At 38.7% G+C, this 19058-nt stretch overlaps 1 protein-coding gene across 1 annotated transcript in view; it reads left to right on the top strand.

Moving 5' to 3' along the window:
* The window catches only part of lcor (ligand dependent nuclear receptor corepressor), a 96954-nt gene that overhangs the window by 64553 nt on the left and 13343 nt on the right, over window positions 1-19058 (top strand). Inside the window, exons 3-6 of the mRNA XM_012869778.3 lie at window positions 2423-2502; window positions 3851-3983; window positions 11102-11566; window positions 17329-17419. Coding sequence (XP_012725232.2) covers window positions 2423-2502; window positions 3851-3983; window positions 11102-11566; window positions 17329-17419 — 769 coding nt within the window. The remainder of the gene's footprint in view (window positions 1-2422; window positions 2503-3850; window positions 3984-11101; window positions 11567-17328; window positions 17420-19058) is intronic.

Below are 19058 nucleotides of genomic sequence, written 5' to 3'. Positions count from 1 at the left end.
GATGTTGAAAAGAATAATGTTCTTGCTCTATTATCTATTCCTGCTCTTACTGAAACTGCTGCTGTGGAGCGAGATGCTGGTCTTACACCCACCATTCACTCCTTTGCCAGTGGAAAGTCCTGTGGGCCTGATGGATTTGGCATTGAGTTTTGTAAAGATAATATTGATAGTTGCTCTGTATGATAAATTGCTCCTTGGAAAACAGATCTCTTCCCAAATCACTACATTTTACATCTGTCTTCTTCTTTTGGTTTTTAAAGACAGTGATGTGACTAATGTTGCATCTTATTGGCCTTTAAGTTTAATAAATAGTGATTTTTTTCCTAAACCTCTATCCAACAGACTATAAAAAAAACATGTTGGTTCGCTGATTCATCCCGACCAGTCTGCCTTTATTGCCAACAGATTATTTTTTAGTGACACACGCTGATTGTTAATTGGTCTGTAGACCAAGAGAAACCGTCCCTATGCAGCTGCCATCTCGTTGGATGCTCAGCAAGCTTTGGATCAAACAGAAAGAAGGTATATGTTTGCAGAACTTTGTAGATTTATTTTGGTGCAAGATTGAGGGTTTCTCCTAATTGGCCTCTCATTGAGACTTTCTAATCCATCACACTTTGGAAGGCCTCTTCGGCCACTGTTTTGTTCTCAGACTTTAAGCCTTAAATGCATCCCATGAGATCAGATTTCATTCTCCATAACTCTCGTAGGATCCTAAAACACGTAAGAGATGCTGTTGGGATCATGGCATGTCGCTTAACACAGCTTTATGTTGAAACCCTTATTTTCAACCAGGACTGATGGATGAGGTTTTTCCACGCCTGGCGGCAACAGGCGTGTTGGCTGTTGGGGACTTTCACATAGACAATCATTTTCCAATTATAGCTCAGCTACAGTCTCAGCTACCTGCAAGCCATTTCTTCTCTATCCATAAGTTAGAAATTATGTCAAACGCCCTCCTTCAAATGTTCTTGTTATGCCTGTATAACGCACTTTCTATGACGAGTGTACAAGCAATCCATCTACCAAGTACTTAATTTCTAAATTTGTTGACTTATTCCTTCTACCAAGTCACATCAGGGATACTTGGGCTGAAGATCTGGGAGTGGAGATCTCAGATGACCTCTGGGGAAAAGCTCTGAGAGGGATCTAAACATGTTTAGTTAATGTGAGGCACCAACTTTTCCTGTTCAAAGTTATTCAACATCTTCATTTTTCAAAAGCAAAGTGAAAAAAATTATTTCCAGCTGTATCTCCCATATGTGATAAGTGTGGGGATTGTTAAGCTGGTGTATCATTTTTGTAACCTGACTCTTGCCAGATGGATTTAGTTCTACAGAGCTCCACACATCCATCTAGAATTGCTCCATTGAGATGTATTTCAGAAGGAGGGGCTTATCAAAAATCCTTGCATATGATTGTATAGTTCTGTTCATTTAAATGTGATTCTATTGAAAACTCTTTATAAATAAAAATTGAGGATTTGGATAGGTCATGTTTGGGCTCTTAAGACAACGATCTTAAAATTCACAGATGTGGTTCAACTCCAAGTCTCAAAGTTGATGACTGCTGTATTTAATCAAGGGCTGTGATTAAAATAGTGTCTGTTTAGTGCGGCTGCTGTTGTAGGTTTTGATCCTTTGGCTTTCCGAGTCTTCATTCTTAAATAGATCCTGAATTAAAATAGCATGCTGGGATTTCTCTGTCCTTGCCTCAAACACATCATAGATGTGAAGATAAATGCAACCCTATATTTTATTAAAATTACACAAAACATTGTATCAACTGTTGAAAAACACAATAACCTCGGCACTTAGTGGCACCACGTGTAAAGATGTGTAAAGAGCCTTAAAATGAATTTATCTTTTATTGCAGCAGCATCATCTCACGCTGGAAACTCCAGCCTTTACATTTATGCAGTTTGAGAAATATTCTATTTGGGATTTTATTATTATTATTTAATATTTTTATTATTTAATAATAATTCTGAGTGTCGCACTCAGAATTGTTTTCTTAGTGCCAAGGACAAGCCCAACTGATTTTCTTTCACAACTGGAACATTATGAGTTTTGCTATAGTGCTCCGCTTGACATCTAAATGTACTGTATATTAAATACTTTATTAGACATTATTTTGCTATAATTTTAAATGCAACAGACATGGACATGAAAATGAAAGGGATAGGGGTTAGGAGTAGAGAGAGATGGATGAGCGAGTACATGACAACTTTCTGGGATTCTGCTCCTATATCTGCAGAGAGAGAGAGAGAGAGAGAGAGAGCAACAGAGCAAGCAGAAAAAAGTATCAAAGTATTAAGCTAAATCAAAAAGTCAAAATAAAAATAGGCCTTGTTCTTGATATAAGTCAAGCTTGAGTCTGTCATTATTAACCCACTGCTTTTTGTCTTGCATTTTTCATCCAGACTGCGAGCCAGAGGAAGTGTCTGATTGGTCCTTTGATGAGAACTGTCTCTTCTGCTGCTTAAGACGTGAGAAAAACAAGGTAGGCTCATTGATCAGTTAGGTTTTTGCAACACTTACTCATGCTTATTATTGCAGCTACTGTATGTGCAGTACAGGGTGTGATACTTGCTGTGGATTAAGTTTTAGAAATGAGGCTGTAAACAATTACAATAAGCATAACTAAGAGCATTATAACTTAGCTAATACCAAATGAGCATAAACAGTGCTGTGTAAATGCATCTGACAAACTGTCTTCCCACCCATTCCTCAGGGATGTGAACACTGAAATATGAAAGTCTTAAAACTACATTCAGTGTTCCATGAAATCAGAAATATTACATTTTTGCTACATTCCTTTATAAAGAACATGTACAAAAAGGATGATTGGGATGATATTTTTACAAAATCACCTGTAGGTAAAACACCATCCTATAACAGTGTCAGCCTTTATGAAAAGAAAAATTATCCCTTTTAAAATAACTCTGACTTTACACCAAATTGAATTGCCAATTTGCCAATACAGGATATGATATGAGAAGATATAAGAGAAACAATGAGAATATATTTTTTTCTAACTGTCCTGTTGTGATCGGTCATTAATTGATTATATCAGGAGCAGAGGCAGTTTCCCTCTGTTGTGATGTGTGATGCTACAATATAATTATTATTCTGTCTGTCTGTCTGTCTGTCTGTCTGTCTGTCTGTCTGTCTGTCTGTCTCATGCATACAGTATTTAGTGAACACTCCAAATAAGCGTTTAGAAATATCAACATTTGTGGTGGTTAATTTTAATCATCATTTTTGTTGCATCTCTACATATAACATCTTAATTATTATGCTTAAACATAATGTTATCTATAATATTTATTGGTATTTTGACTGAGATACTTAGATATGCTGCACAAAAATTACTTCATTACTTGAAATTCATGAAGGATGGACTAATCTATGTAACACGGCTCATATCACTTGCTAAGGGACTGATATCAGAGCTCTCAGACTCTGCTACATACATTTTTTTTAATATTTGGCATGCTCTAATGTGTGGAGAAAAAAACTGTAAATAATAAGTCTGTTGTGCTTGCCTGTCATGTTACTTGTTTTTTTTCCCTGTACACCTAAGCCGGTGTTTGCCTCAAAGGTCATTTCACCATGTAATTCCATTTTATTTACTGAACAACCTCTTTCCTTCTGTGGTTCTTGGTGCAGCGCCACCACAGGCCAGGGGGTGAACAGGTTGTTCAGGTGCCACATGAAATTGAACTGCACAAACTGAAAATAGTAATAATGTTGCAATTTTTGTCCCAAATCGAACCGAGCCTACCGGACAATCAGGTGTGAAAACGACCTAAGTAATTGGAGTACTTACTCTATGTGTGTTTTTTTAGGAGCACAGCTTGGAAAACGGGGGAGGCGGCCACGTGCTGTCAGAGTGCGAGGACTTCAAACAGGGGCAGTCTCGGATCAGCCGGCTGGAGAGACAGGCCCGAGACTTCCTCAATGCTGTGTTCCACAGAAAAGGTGAGACATCCCCTCCACTTCATTCCCCACCACAGCGCATCTATTCATGGAAATATATAGGACAGCAAAAGTTTTCACAAAACAGTAAAACTTTGATTAACGTCCATGGGAAGATGAAATAGATAAATACTAAAGACTTTCATTAGGCTGAATACATTCCCACCCAGAATGCCAAATGAACCTTAAACTATAAAAATGGAGCGACCATTTTTTTTTCTGGATTGTTTTGACAATGGACAACAGCAGGAAGATTAACTTTGATGCAAGCGAGATAAACTTCAAACAAGACAGGCTTATGATCAGACCATACTACCTCACAGAGCTCTTAATGAAAAACAGGTAAACTGTGAGTTAAAACAAGTACCCAGTCTGTGCTCACACCTTTGTGTAGACACAGAGACAGATTGCACAAGATTAGAAAAGTCAATAATAAAAAAAAAAGTCTTTGCCATTGGCTTATCAGGACAAAACGCGTAAAAATTGAAGTCCCCAACAATAAGATTGTAATCTTATCTTGGCATAATTTCAGCCAGCAGATCGGAAATGTCATTTCTACACTCTTGGAAGGCCTTTAAGAACAGTACAGGGAGCGGTATGAGCGACCTAACTCTACACACAGTTCAAAGCTACGAGGTGATGGTGATTAAGACAGTGGTTTCCATTTATAGTGGATCTTAAAAACAGACGCTAGCTCACCTCCTCTCCCCAACAGTGGCGGGGAGAGGAGGTAAAGATGAAATTATCTGGTAGAGATTCTGTAAAAGCGCTGGACTCACCAGTCCACCGCCATGTCTCAGTTACTCAGAAAAAAAATCCAGAAAATCCTTGGGAGGTGAATAATTCCTGCAAAACAAAGATTTTAAAAGTTAGTGATCTGGCATATACCAACCCAAACCTGGTGGAGATTGGTGCATCAATATCCGGTACTATCTGGGAGACCCAGCACAGCAGGTCCAAGGAGCTGTCACTTTACTGCGAGGCACAACAGGAAGGTCCACTGGTTCTGACAGAATCCATCGCCATCTTGCTTTCTGATAGTTCTGCTGTACTGCTGGCAAATTTCACAACAATGTTTATGTCTGCTGATCGGGCCTGGAGCAAAAATGTACTATCAGGACCAACGATATTGTTTAATTTGAAGATGAATATGTGGTCTTTTAATCATCATATTATGTGACTAGGCCCTATCCATCCATCCATCCATCCATTTTCTGATCCGCTTTATCCCTCATGGGGTCGCGGGGTTGTTGGTGTCTATCTCCAGCGTTCACTGGGCAAGAGGCGGGGTACACCCTGGACAGGTCGCCAGTCTGTTGCAGACTAGGCCCTATTAAAAAGATTATTAATATGGTTACAAATATTGGCCATTTTTACCGGGCTTTAATTTTACAAGAAAGTATATTTGAATAGCTTCAGCAACTATCATTAGACATTTTTGAAAATGTATCATTGAAGTTCTTGTTCTGTTTCCTGTGGTTAGATTGGCAAAACTGTTGCTGAGGCATGCTTTTATTTTAAAAGCAGGTTCATCAGCACAAATGCCGCAATCCTTTGTACTCTGGCAAACTGAAGCGTTCTCTGAGTTATAAAAAATGAAGTTATAAAATAGAGACGTTTAAAAAAACAAAACGGGAATAATGGCCTAGAGATAAAATGTGCCAGGTAAGGTAGGAAATTGAAGTAAAGATTTATTTTTTTCAATTATTGAATAAGTCATTTTATGTTGTTCCATTTATTGGTACTTCCATTACTTTTTTAAATGTATTTATTTGGTGAATAATTCATTGACTAACTTATGTATAAACCTATTTATTTATTTCAGAATTTCATTTCAGTAAGAGAAGGATTGGTCCTCTATAGAAAAGAGAGGTCGTACATGTATGCATGCAACATTCTATGTGTTCAAGACAGAGGGTGTTTCTCTGTCTAAATATAGCATCTCCACAGGTAGTTCTGCCTGTGTGGCTGAAGCAGATTGATTAGGACTTTAAGTGGACCAATATCTGTTTCTGCCATGCTCCTTAGCCTCAGGCCAGAACTTATGTTCTTAGTTAAAAGGAATTAAAACAAACTGCTGTGATAATGTTTATGAAAATGGTAGCATTAGTGTTAACACTGTATACAGTAGTTGCAGCCTACATACAGTAATACCTGATGTGTTTTGCACAAAATCAGTTGTGCTTGTGAAAAATTTAGCTTTAGCAGGTTCTGTTCTGTACTTTTTTCCATTCCTACCCAAAAAATATAAAAACTTGGAATATCCAGATTATTAAGGTGCAATGATACATCCAATTTATGACGCTGTCAACATAAGGTTGTCGAATTGCCAGGAAAACAGACATTGCTCGATTTGTGATTTAACAATTAAAATGGGTTCATAAAGCTCAGTGTTTACTCTCTATTCAGTTGAAGGAGTGAAGCTTCTTTGCTATCAGATATCTGATTACGTTGAGCTTGATTAAAAGAAATATCTGATGCTTTCAGAACATTTAATATGCAGAACATTAAGCAGAAACGAAGCACAACAAACCTCAGGAGGCAGAGCAGAGAAAACAAAACTCACATCGCAAAGCATAATCTGGTGCATTAAGTTTTGTTCTTATTCCTCAAACATAAAAAAAAATGTTTCAGGTTATAAGCCTACCTTTTATACCTTAGAGACAAATGACTTTGCATTTTCCCCTCTTGTAATATAAGTGGGCAAAGCAAAGACCTCCCCAGCATATGCATATAAGATGCAATGGAACCTTCTGCTTCAGACTGACTCCAAGACAGCAGTTCAATTGAAGTTCAAAGCTTGTTGAAACTCAGGCTCTGTCTCTGCAGGGACAGGATTAGGTGTATCTGCAAAGAAATGTTGTTGTTTAGGCATTGCGTAGTCACCAAGACGGTGTACTGGGAGACCAAAAAACATTGTTTTTTTTAAATGGGAACAGAGTGGAACAATTTCAAAATGCTGCTTTCATATTTTCATATGATCATGTCTGTTCTAAAACGATGACATTGTAACTTCACCACTTTCTATAATCCGCATGCACCTCACTCCCAAAAATAACAAAAAAACATGCCACTGTTCAGTGTTGCTAAGGCAAACATTGCCTCTGTTAAGGCTGTTACAGCTGAATCTAAGACTTTAATTATTAATTATATTTAATTATTAATTAATTATTAATTACGTCTTTACAGTTGATGAGTTTCTACACACAAACATTTGGTCTAAAATGATAAAATATTATTCATATTCCTTAAAACAGGCAATAATTGCTCTTTGGATTAGCACCAATAGGGGTTAATAAATCAGAAAGAAATTTTTAATGTTACTGTAACTAACCATAGTTGGCTGTCCTGTTTTTTTCCCAGAGCTTAGAAACCTACAGCTTGATTTTATTAACCAGATGAAATCATTTGGAGAGCAACTTTGACTGTTTGTGAGACAGACTTCCCTTTGATGAGGAATATTAAAATTTCATCTCAGTTAAATTCTTATCTAGACAGAAATCTTTCACTGTAATACTCATAGATGATTGTTAAAAAAGGTAAAAGTAACTATTCTGAGGCAAATTTTTCACTAAGATCTTTGGTCCAAAATGCGACAGCTATGTTTATACTGCTCTGCATGCACAGCAAGTAGGTTTACGTTTTATGACCGTACTTAAAGCTAGACCTTTTTTGGCGTCACCTCCAATGATTCACACAAAATCTTTTTGATGATCTGGACTGTTTTGTGTGTTTAAAGATCTAAGCTTATAGGATAAAGACATTGTGTGGGGGTGCATGCAATTTCAATTAACAAAGATTGAGTATTTGGGGGTAGGGAAGGGGTGGGGGGTATTCATCTTTTTATCCATAAAAAAAATCCATACTAGAATATCTGATTGTAATAGTATAAGGTCTTTCACATCATAACAACAGGAGCATTTTTGTGGTAGTGATTACCCAGTGTGATGTTTTCAGGAAGCACAGAAGTCAGAGAACAGGGGATTATTGAGTCTGTCACAGCAACGTACGGCTATTACACCTGCTGACATGTCTGGGGCACATATTCCAGCTTCCTGACAAACTCACTGTTGGATGATGGTCTAATGAAATATAATTGCTAAAGCTCAGCTGAGGTGAAGAGATTTTACATCAACCGGTAAATGTTGTGCTAGTTAGCACATTTCTAGGAATTGTAGGATGTTCTGATTAATTTTGTTTCATTCATTCAAGAAGTGAACTTCATAATCAGTTGCAAGTACTTCATTAAACCTAATTAGCAAGATAATACATTTTAGATTGAGGACAATAGTCTGAATTCTAATACATTTTGACTATGTCCACTCGAAATGGATATTTTTCAAAATGCAAACTCAACACACTTAACAACAGGACAACTAAAGGGACAGATTGAGGACAAAAAGTTGGGATGTATATGTAAGAATACGTACAAAGTTATTTCCTACAGAAGTGCTTTAGTCAGCGCACACAGTGAGATGAAAATGCTATCTGGCTGTAAAAAACAAAGACACTTGGAAAAATCATTTGAGAACTTCAGCAATAATTTGATGTAACTGGAGGAAGGGTGACTATAGGATTGATAATAGAAAGCATGGTGACAAAGCAGGGGAATGCAAAAAAGGTCTAGATTACAAGCTTTACAAAAACCATTCAGTATAGCCCATTTGATTTTTGGATTATATCTGCAAATCTTCAGGATTACTGTTTTGGGATAATGTCTTATTTAAAGGATTTAGATTTTGACTCACACTCATTAAATTATCCAAATAATTTGTCAAATGGTTAGAAGTGATTTGAGTTGCTAAATTATCTGGGACAACATCAGATTAACATGGCAACAAAGAATTGTTAATAGTGTTGCTGTTTTGCTTGTTGCAAATTAACCAGTGAAATTAATAGCTAGGGTTAACCAAGGGTTTGCTACTTCACAGCAGAGAATAACAGAGACTGAGATTTTTTTTTTTATTAAACCTGTCCTAGCACATGTAGCAAGTGAAAAAATTATATTTTGCCACTTAAGAATTTCAACAACACATATTTTCTCAAACATCCTCCACTGCTACTGAATAAATGCAGTTGTTACTCAAATGACCTGGCTATGATGTTAGTTATGCTACCATATGCAGACACTCTGTCTGCACTGTTGAAGATTTATGTAACTTCAGGTTGCTGTATGTGGCCCCAGCTGATGGCTACTTTCAGTTTAATTAGGAAAAAACGATTTTTGGGGGCTGTTGTTGATTGATTGGTCATAGAACTTTCTACAGGTTATGTAGAAAATTAAAACTATTTTATCAAATACAATTAAATTAATTGTAGCTGAAATACCTTAAATAACACCTGGACATGTTAACATCGGCACACAAACTCTTAAGAGGTGACAGACCCTCCTCTAAGTATGCCTCATTTCTTAACTTTAGACCCTGGATTATGCATTTTAGATACGGCAAAATCTTGTGCTTTCATTTTTTTGGGGTAAAGCTGCATCCTTATAGTCACGTAAAACATGCTGTGGTGTACATAGTAAACCCTTCCTTATTACATAATAGCTGTGTTACAGGTGTGACCGCATAAAATATGTTAAATATTAGCTTATCTCTGTCCTGATTGGTGTTGTGTTTAACCTTGCATGATGATTGAATGGGATTGCGACAGCATCTGAGGGTTTGTAAAGGTAGTAAGGGAACACAAAAGCAGGAAATGCACATCCATGTGGATCCTCATTTACTAGAAATAGAATCCCAGTAAAATTAAAGACTGTGATCTTTAAATCAAGCTTTGCTAAACATGAAATAAAATCATCATAGTTATATGGATTTATATGTATTCAAAGCGCTTGTGAAGAGCAGGGCACAGAGTATAAGAATTATTATTTTTATCCTGACAAAGACACGGTGTACCAGGTCAGGTAAAACAAGAGAGTTGTAATATTCACGCGTAACTCTTTATAAACTGGTTACTGATATATTATACAACTGCAACTCTGTGATATTTTGTGCAACTGAGCAATAGTGTATTGAATCCTAACTAACACAGCATTTGTTCTGTGTACAGTATTGCAATCACAAATGACCACCTGGATGCAGTTGTTGACAGGTTATACCATTTCCGGGGCTATGGGTAAAACTTATCTGGGCAGTTATGTAATTGCCAAGGTAGACGTACTTCCACTGTGTTTTATGTCCACACCTTGTTTACATCTCAATGACTGAGATACTGAAGCTTAGGGGAGTGATGGTAAGGTCATCGGGTTGATGGGACAGGCAGAGAAGAATGAGAACAATGTGGTTTAATCACAATCAATGTCATCATTTCAATTTTAAACACTAATATTTCAAGTACATTATTTTGGGTTTCGTTCCAAGTAACTTATTACAACATCTTTTATATTTGTTTAAATACTTGGTGACCTGAATTTCAAACTATTTTGCTGAAAATAATGCAGTTAAAAATTCATCTGAGTTGAGAATTCCTTAAAAGTTAAAAATAAAACTTTCTCAGTAATAGATTTCTACATTACTGTTGATCCAACAAATTCAGACCAGGATATCTTTAACAAACTGATGACATATCATCAAAAAGCCTCAGCTAATATCTCCACCTACATTGTTAACATTTTCTGACTAAAGTCCCTAAATTTGTAATATATTTAACAGGTCATTTAATTCAAGTAAAATAAGTAAATCCTGTACAGTGCTGTTAGCACACAGTATTTTAAATGTTAGCTTCATCGTTGTTTGCATGTTTAATAATACTAAACATATGTTAGCTCAACTCAAGTTCATATTCATTTCTGTGCACATTTATTCAAGTGTTGCCTGGTGTAGTGACGAAAACAAAACAAAAATGAGAGCTTTTGAAGGAAAGTGGATGGGTACCCATCAGAAAAACTGCAGGCAACCATCTGATGTACACACTGATATCATGGTGCTTTCAGCACGGCCAATAGGCAGGATTAAGAGTGCTTCAGCATGATTTTTGGATTACTGCAGCATAGCATCAGGATTAGATTTTCGGGATGAAATGGGATAAATAAGCAGTCAAACATGCCAACAAATTCCTCGAGGACGGGATGCTGATATGTTTGCTCCTCTGTTTCTTTTTCTTCTCGTGTTCTCCAGACCTCCCAAGTTTCTCTGACCCTCACATTCCTCTAGTGGCTCGTGAGATCATGCAGCGAATGATCCACCAGTTCGCTGCCGAATATACCTCAAAAACTACTCAGGAAGACCTGCCCCTGCCCAACGGCACCATGAAGGACCAAAGCCTGTTGAGAGCGGTGTCTCTGGCGCCAGCCCCAAGCTCCCCGGCTGGGCCCACACCCAGCTCCCCTCCATCGTCTGCCTCCTCCTCTCCGTCCCCAACTCCGGGTGCGGGCTTCAGCCCCAGCTCAGCTGCTATCAACTCAGCGCCCGCCGGCATTCAGAGCAGCAACGGGACGGGAGCCGGCAACAGCGGAGGAGGAGGTACAGCTGCTGCCTCTGCACAGAACCCGGTCCTTAGCAAGCTTCTCATGGCGGACCAGGACGGCCCACTGGACCTCACCATCAGAAAGGCCCAGGCCGATCAGGAGCCCAGCCAGCAGGGTGAGAGCAACTTCACACAAACTTTTTATTTTACTTTAGAATTACCTCTGGTGTCTAAAATTAGGAGTTCTAGTTCAACATCTGCACACATCCAAACTCATTTGGGTTTACCTTTAAGAGTAACAGAAGCAACTGATTCATTTTTACACACATATGTTCAAATCAACACATCAACATATCACTTAAACCCCTAAAAAGTGTTAACTGTTGTCTATGAGGGCTGAAATGGAGCTCTGTGCTCAGAGTGTTTAATCAAACCAAAGCAGCAGGGGGTCTACATTTTGAGCACCACACCGGATTGAGGCTTGCAGCAGCAGCTCTCCCTCTCACCCCTAAACTGCAGTGGGACTGGTCAGAAACTTTAATGCAGGCTTTTTGGAATCTGCTTAGAGGAAGGCTCCTGGATTTATTTATTTTTTACAAAAAAGATGTCGGCATTTGCTATACTTCTCTTTGTACATCTCTCTCTCACACACACGCAAGCAAGTTCAGGGCCACATTTTGAAGATTTCCGACTCAGATTATCCTCTAATTGTCCACACACTGGATTTCTTCAACAAAAATATTCAGAGGTAAAATAAGGCTTTGTTATACCTGAGGGGCTTATTAACCCATCTCAGGTGTGTGCTTGCTGCTCATTATTGTAACCAAAATAAACAGATCTACCAATCTCTCTTTTCATCTTTTATACCATATATTAGTCATTTTTTGTCCCGATATTTAAGCATGGGCATTTAACCCATGGTTTGCTGACAAGCTTTCATGCTAGCATGTTTTCTCAGCTTTGAAATTATTCACTCACTATTTGTTTATTAACATATTTCAGTGATGTTCAATGAATCCTGCTTGCACCAGACTTCCAGAAAAAAGACCTTGTGTTACTTTATAAATGAAGTACTTTGCTTTGTCAAGAAAATGTCATGATTGGTGTTTCAGCTGCCATCTCTGCAACTTTCTCCTGTGCAGAAATCTGTCTGATGAGCCAAACCTGAAGATACAGAGAGGAGGCTGCAGCAGCCAATACAGTCTCGGGGCTACCTGCATACCCAACATTATTAAACTAGTGAAACGCTGTAAAGCTATTTCTTTTTACTTAATTAGTTGCATCTACAACAGTATATTTTTGCATATTTAAATTAATGTAAATTTCTGCCAGAACATTTTTGTCTGATTCCCAATGATTGAGATATATCAATAAATGAGACCCATCCTAACTGCACACTTTTGAAGAAGACAATCAACCCTGCTTAACTGTAGTTCTACAGGATTTTCTCTGTATTTGTGGTTAAAGTAAGAACATCCTGATGCAAAAACAGGGATAAACTGCTGTTGGAACACACGGCTGGCTTTTAGATTCTGACTGATTTCTGTTGCTGAGACCATTACCAATATTTAACATTTAGGGTTGCTGATATTTTAGGTAAATATGGTTCTTGTTATCCAACTATTTTATATCTGTCATTCCCAGTTTTGTGATCTGTAAAAGCATATTGGTGCTTTCCTTCACATGATACTTATGGAGCAGTGAGCAGAAGTAAGCTGGGTGAAGTAGTAGCTTCTTTTTTATTCTGCTTCAGTGGTGATCTGGTGGATCTAGCTGCACAACATTAGATCATTGCGATTTTTCTTCTTCTTATTATTATTGCCTTTCTTTCTTTCATCTGTGCTTCCATCCCTCTGTGACCTTTATTATTTTAGGAATAAAATTTTTATTTAGGAAAACTCAGAGTTAAAGTAACGGTTTATATTCTCATTAACAAGGAATAGTTCATTTGTGAAAGCAATAATTCACTTTATTATAGAGAAACACCTGCTCTTAGTTCTGTTGTCTCCATCGCCTTTTTAAAGACAACCATATCTCAAGGCAGCATCTGCTGCCTTGAGACTCTATCCGACTGGCTAAACATTACATTAGCACACAATAGCATGTTCATAACACTATAATATCTATTAGCCAACCATTATTTGACTCCAAACAGTTTGATGGGAATGTTGCACTCAGTGATGTTGCAGTGACGATATATTTGTGATGTGGTGTGCAGCCTCAGCTCCTATAATTAAACAAACACAAAAAAGTTAAGCACTCAGAAGGAATGCGCTTCCTTTTCAGTCAGAGTATATTCACATATACCTGTGAATGTGTAGCAGACAGACAGAGTGAAGATAAATGAGCATATTGGCTTTTTTTGGCTGTGCCAAATAATCATAATCTTTTAAGAAAACGCAGGCCAAAAAATCACCCTATTACTCCGAACATATTCTTTTTCTCGTGCTGATGGAGATTTTTGGACATAGTACCATGTGTGGGTCTGACCCACAGCACTTTGTTAGTCTACAAGCACCGTTGTGTCATACTTGCCCTAGGAACTGCAGAACATGATTGTTTTTGTTTTTGTTTTTAGCAGTCTACAGTATATATAGATGGTAGACGTTATATAAAAACTAGCCAAATACGGATAGGATTATGACTTCAGTTTACAGAAGTGCATGTCTGCGCTGTATGGGACAGCATTAACTCTGTGCAACAAACCTTATTCCCCCCAACTGTCTGTTACCACGCTGTAACAGTGTATCATTACAACTCACACTCATAAGGCTTATAAGGAGTGCCTCATCTGCATGTTGAATGTCCACACACATGGTCAGATTAATTTTTGTGCTGCAAAGGAGACCACTCTTTATTTTAATATCACCTAATGTTGCTGGGCAGATTAGTGAGGTAGTCCATGCCCGGTGCCCATATGGGGCTGTCCAGGTCAGAGGGGGTCAAAAAGTCAGCAGCTCCTCAGGGATTAGACTCTGTTCATGAACTCATCCCTACACACCAGATGTTTCCAGTCTGCTTTCAAAACAGATAACTTTTTTTTTATTTATCTTTGCATTTCTTCTCCTTCACAAAAACAAATTGTGAGAATTTTCCCACTTTTGGCACGTTAAACAATATAAGCAGAGTGTGTAGTTTTAATTGTTACATTTAATACATTTTATGGGGTGGTTTTCCTCCTAATCATCTTCAGATTTAGTCAAGAAAAGCACACAAAAAGCAGAATGAGATGTCCTCTGAAATATGAAGCAACCAATCCAGTGCAAACATTCCTAATTCCCTCACTGGTGAGAAGATTCGAATTAAAAGGGGAAAAACTTTGAGTGATCCTGCTTTCGTGTATGCGTGGTCACCTTACATGTGTCAAAAACTTTATCGCAAACAAGATTTTGCACACATTTTGTGGCTGTGTTACCAAGACTTCATTGTGACAGACAGCCCACTCGATGCAAAGCTGAGGATTTCTTTCCTGCCCTTTAACTCCTTAAACGGGAACAGGTAGCTCCATATGCCGATGCACAAACAGATAAGGCCGTTGCTAAAGTCGCTAATGAACTGGATGCAGATTCTCTAATGAGCTGCGCAAACAGATTGACAGCAGCGATGTCTCACCGTGGAGGTCAGTTTTAAAAATGCTTAATGCAAGGAGAGCACAGCACGAATGATCTAAGTATTTACAGCCTCCTGTGGAACACAACGAAGAGTGGTGCTTTTACATGAAATTAAAAAGAAACTAACCCTGAAAAATACCTCTGCAATGAGGTTCTTAAATACCCGTCAGGAACATGGTATGGTTGCCATAGTGACCGCCTTCCTGCAGGTACATCAAATTGTGATTGCACTCTAAAACATTGTATAGGAAGGCTTTAAACATGGCTGATGAAAATCAGGAGGAGTCAAGCGGGTCTGAAGGGGAAAACAAGCATAATGTGAAAAGGGGAACAGTGCTGCAGAATAAATAGACTAGGTGTTAGCAGAAGCTGTTAACACACTGACATCAGATGGAGGATTAGTTCTTACTGAAAAGCTTTGGATTTCGGTTTATTTCGTACATTTAGTCTTTTATAAATTTCTGGTGTGTTTTGAGGCACACTTGGGTTCCAATAAAACCTTAGGCCTATGAATTAACAATAATTAGTTCATTTGTGAAAGCATTAATTCACTTTATTATAGAGAAACACCTGCTCTTAGTTCTGTTGTCTCCATCGCCTTTTTAAAGACAACCATATTTTTTAACTTAGCACAACATATGATACACTTGCAATTATGTGACCAAATTACATGCATAACACTTGTCATCTATGTTTTGGAGGAGGGAGTGGTGTAGCCGGACATATTACCGATGTCTGGACTAAGATTAGCGCCACCACCACTGTAGAGCTGATCTTTCTTTAGCATCTTATATTAGTGATCAGCACAGTTAGCATTAATAGAACAGCAGTCTCTATGTGTATTCCTAAGTGAATATAAACCGTTACTTTAACTCTGAGTTTTCCTAAAGCAGAGGCCCCCAGCCCTGGTACCTAGGACTCACTGCCCTGCAGGTTTTAGGTGTTGTCCTGCTGCTACGCACCTAGTCTAAGTAAATGGGTCATTAAAAGGCTTATGCAGCACACGGAGCAGGTGATGTAATCATTTGAATCAGCTGTGCTGGAGGAGAAGCACATTTAAAACATGCAAGACAGCAAGTTCTGAGGACTACTTTACTAAAAGCTGCCAACATTTCCAAATCCAGCATTTTCCATAACAGACTCAGGCTGAGAGCTCAAAATGACACAAAGAAACTTTGAATGGGCCAGGATGAGATTCTGATCATTCCCTTATGTCGAGTACAAATGACACAGTTTTAAGGTATCATAGTATTAACAAACTGTTTAAAAGAAAAAAAAAACATGATCGCTTTTGTTTATTTATTACAGAGCAGCATCTATTAGATGTCTACAAGCGCTTACTGACCAGAATAGTATATCTTGTTATTCCCATTTTTACACAGGGAGTATAAGAAGCTAATGTTAGCTGGTTAATAAGTTGGGCTTTCTGATTAGCCTGTAGTCTGCTCATAGCCAACCGACTGTATTCTTAATATAGCATCATGTTAAGAGCTATGAGTATTTTGCTATAAACCGGTGGAAATATTTGAAAACAGGGCTAATCGTGGTGTCGCTGTGGGCTCTGGAAAGTGCTTGCTATCATGGGGGGGTTGGATGGGTAGGTGGGGGGGTGCGGCTCGAAGGAGGGGCACAACGTAGTGTGCATCGAGTTAATAGTGTTAGCTATTTTGATTAGGAGGCCTTCTCCCAGACGGGAGCTTTACTCACCGTTTTATGTCGCTCTCAAACATGGATGCATTTAAAATTAACACACCATGCTTAGCCTGGCGGGGGGTGGGGGGGCTTATAATATTACAGCAGTAGGTGATTGGAGAGCCAACACTACGTTGCTCATTGCTTTATAAAGCTCAGGTAATTTCTGTCCCTCCAGCGGCTTCTCTGGTGTCTCCAATTAAAACGTCCTTTGAACCACATGAACATCACGAGAGAACATTTTAGTGGTTTTAAAATTGCAATATTTTGAAGCCTTGGTATACCCACAGAGGTTTTTTTTTCCCTCTAAGCAGAGCTGTTCCAACAAGGTTCTTGGTGATCAAAAAAAAACAAGCTAGCTGTTAATCACATTCCCTTATTCACACACACATGCTGTTAGCCAACCATTTGTTTCATGACACGCTGATGAGATCATCAGGAGCACTGTGGGATTCAGTCTCTTGCCTTTTTCAACATGTGGAGGGTCATGTCAAACAGTTCTTGGGTGGAACTGAAATCTGCTGTCTGGAGGATAATCCTCAGTCAGGCCAGTGTTTTCTGACTCCATGTAGCTACCTGATTAGACTTTCAGTGTTTGTTAACCTTTTTTTCCTGTCATTTGTTTTGTCCCTAAGATGGTGTCTTGGACCTCTCCACCAAGAAGAACAACAGCAGAGGAAGCCTCAAAACTTTACAAGGCTTCACCCTTGCTCCTGGGGACAAAGGGTAAGATTGGTCAGAAGAAGCACAAGGCGCAGCTCACGCTTTGAATAAAATAGTAGAAATTACGATAGAAGCAGATGTAAATCGCTAGTAAAAACTGCATACAGCACTAAGATGTGGTGTTCTATTTCCGTTCCCTCAATATTATAGGACACATTCTTTTTAAATTATAAATTAGAGTGACTGTGGGACAGTGGGTAGAGTGGTTGCATGCGATCCAAAAGTTGTAAGATTCTCTTCAGCTTACCAGTGTGGTTGGGTGAATGTGGTTCTGGAGCTCTGAGTGGTCGGTGTGACTAACATCTGATAGAGAGGTAAGATGTTTCTGGCCATCTCTCAGCACAGGTCCTGTATCAGCACACTTCCCTTATTCAAAACAGAGTCAGATGGCGCCAGCGTGTGCGTGTAAGTTAATCAACCATTATTACGCGACACAAAATGAGAGATTAAAAAGCCAGCAAACCTCTGAAGAGTTGTCAGCTTTTTGGACAGGCGCCCTGGCACTGGGTGTTGGAGACATATTTTCACTCTGTTTTATCACAGAAGCCTGTGTGGCTATTTGGCCCGAGGTGATGATGTCATACTTGAATCAGATTCAGATCTGTATCCATTTGTCAAACTACATTCAGGCTGCTTGTTTCCCTACAAGAAAACACTGATTTCACAGCCTGACAAAGTGGCTGATGAATGATCCGCTGCAGCTTAATGTTGTCAGATGGGATGTAAGGACCTGGATCACTCAGCTAAATGTATCATTGTCAGGGCATGGTGACCGTTTTAAAGTTCTGCTCTGAGCTGAATCATTCTGATCTTGTCTCATTTTGATAGAGCTTTTTAGTACCAATAAAAGCTGCATTCTCAGAACTCATGGATGCATCCCTGCATCAACAGTTTAACGTTACTGGGGCCCTAACCCTACCTTTTAATATTGTACTTCACAGTTAATATGCTGCAGATCAATGCATAAGTAATGTTTAGGTAGCAACAGCAGATGTGTTTATGCAGAGGTAATTAGAATTCAGAAACCCACCCACACCTACCCCTCGCCCCAGAGTTGGAGTTCAACAGCTGTACGGATTGACAAATCATGGCTTTCTCTTTTCCGAAAAGCAATCAGTGCCTCTGCCTTTATTGACAATTTCCTGCGTTGCTTCCCGTTAATTTATTGATGCGCACGCTCTGCCTCGAAGCCATGTTGGAGCCAGTGGCCACCATACTCGCTTTTTGCATCAAGAGGGAATAAACAATCAACACTAATTGCAGCTGCCATTTTCAGAAATACTTTAGATCTTTAGGTCAAATATGGATCAGGAAAAGGGTCGATTGAAAGAGCATATGCGGGTATAGGAAATCTTCCTCCTATGGTGTCAGCTAGACGCCTTTGTTCTAGAAATAAAAACCTAAACAGAATCTGGACTAAGATTTCATCTTGACCTTTTAATTAACAAGGGTCCCAGACAGTTACGTATGTAAGCAGGTGGTTCTTTCCAGAGAAAGGTACATACCAGACAAAGAAAAGTGTTAGTGCCATAAATGCACTGTTAAGGTCATTTAATTAATTAACCAGAGCAATCAGTCTAGCAAATGTAGCCAAAGACCTAAGTCATGGAAGCTGCAGTCAACCTGGTGCTTTGGAAGATGT

Source organism: Fundulus heteroclitus, chromosome 5, assembly GCF_011125445.2.
Source record: "Fundulus heteroclitus isolate FHET01 chromosome 5, MU-UCD_Fhet_4.1, whole genome shotgun sequence".
NCBI classification, from domain to species: Eukaryota; Metazoa; Chordata; class Actinopteri; order Cyprinodontiformes; family Fundulidae; genus Fundulus; species Fundulus heteroclitus.
Note: the sequence above shows the minus strand (reverse complement) of the source record. Positions and strands in the feature narration are given on the sequence as shown.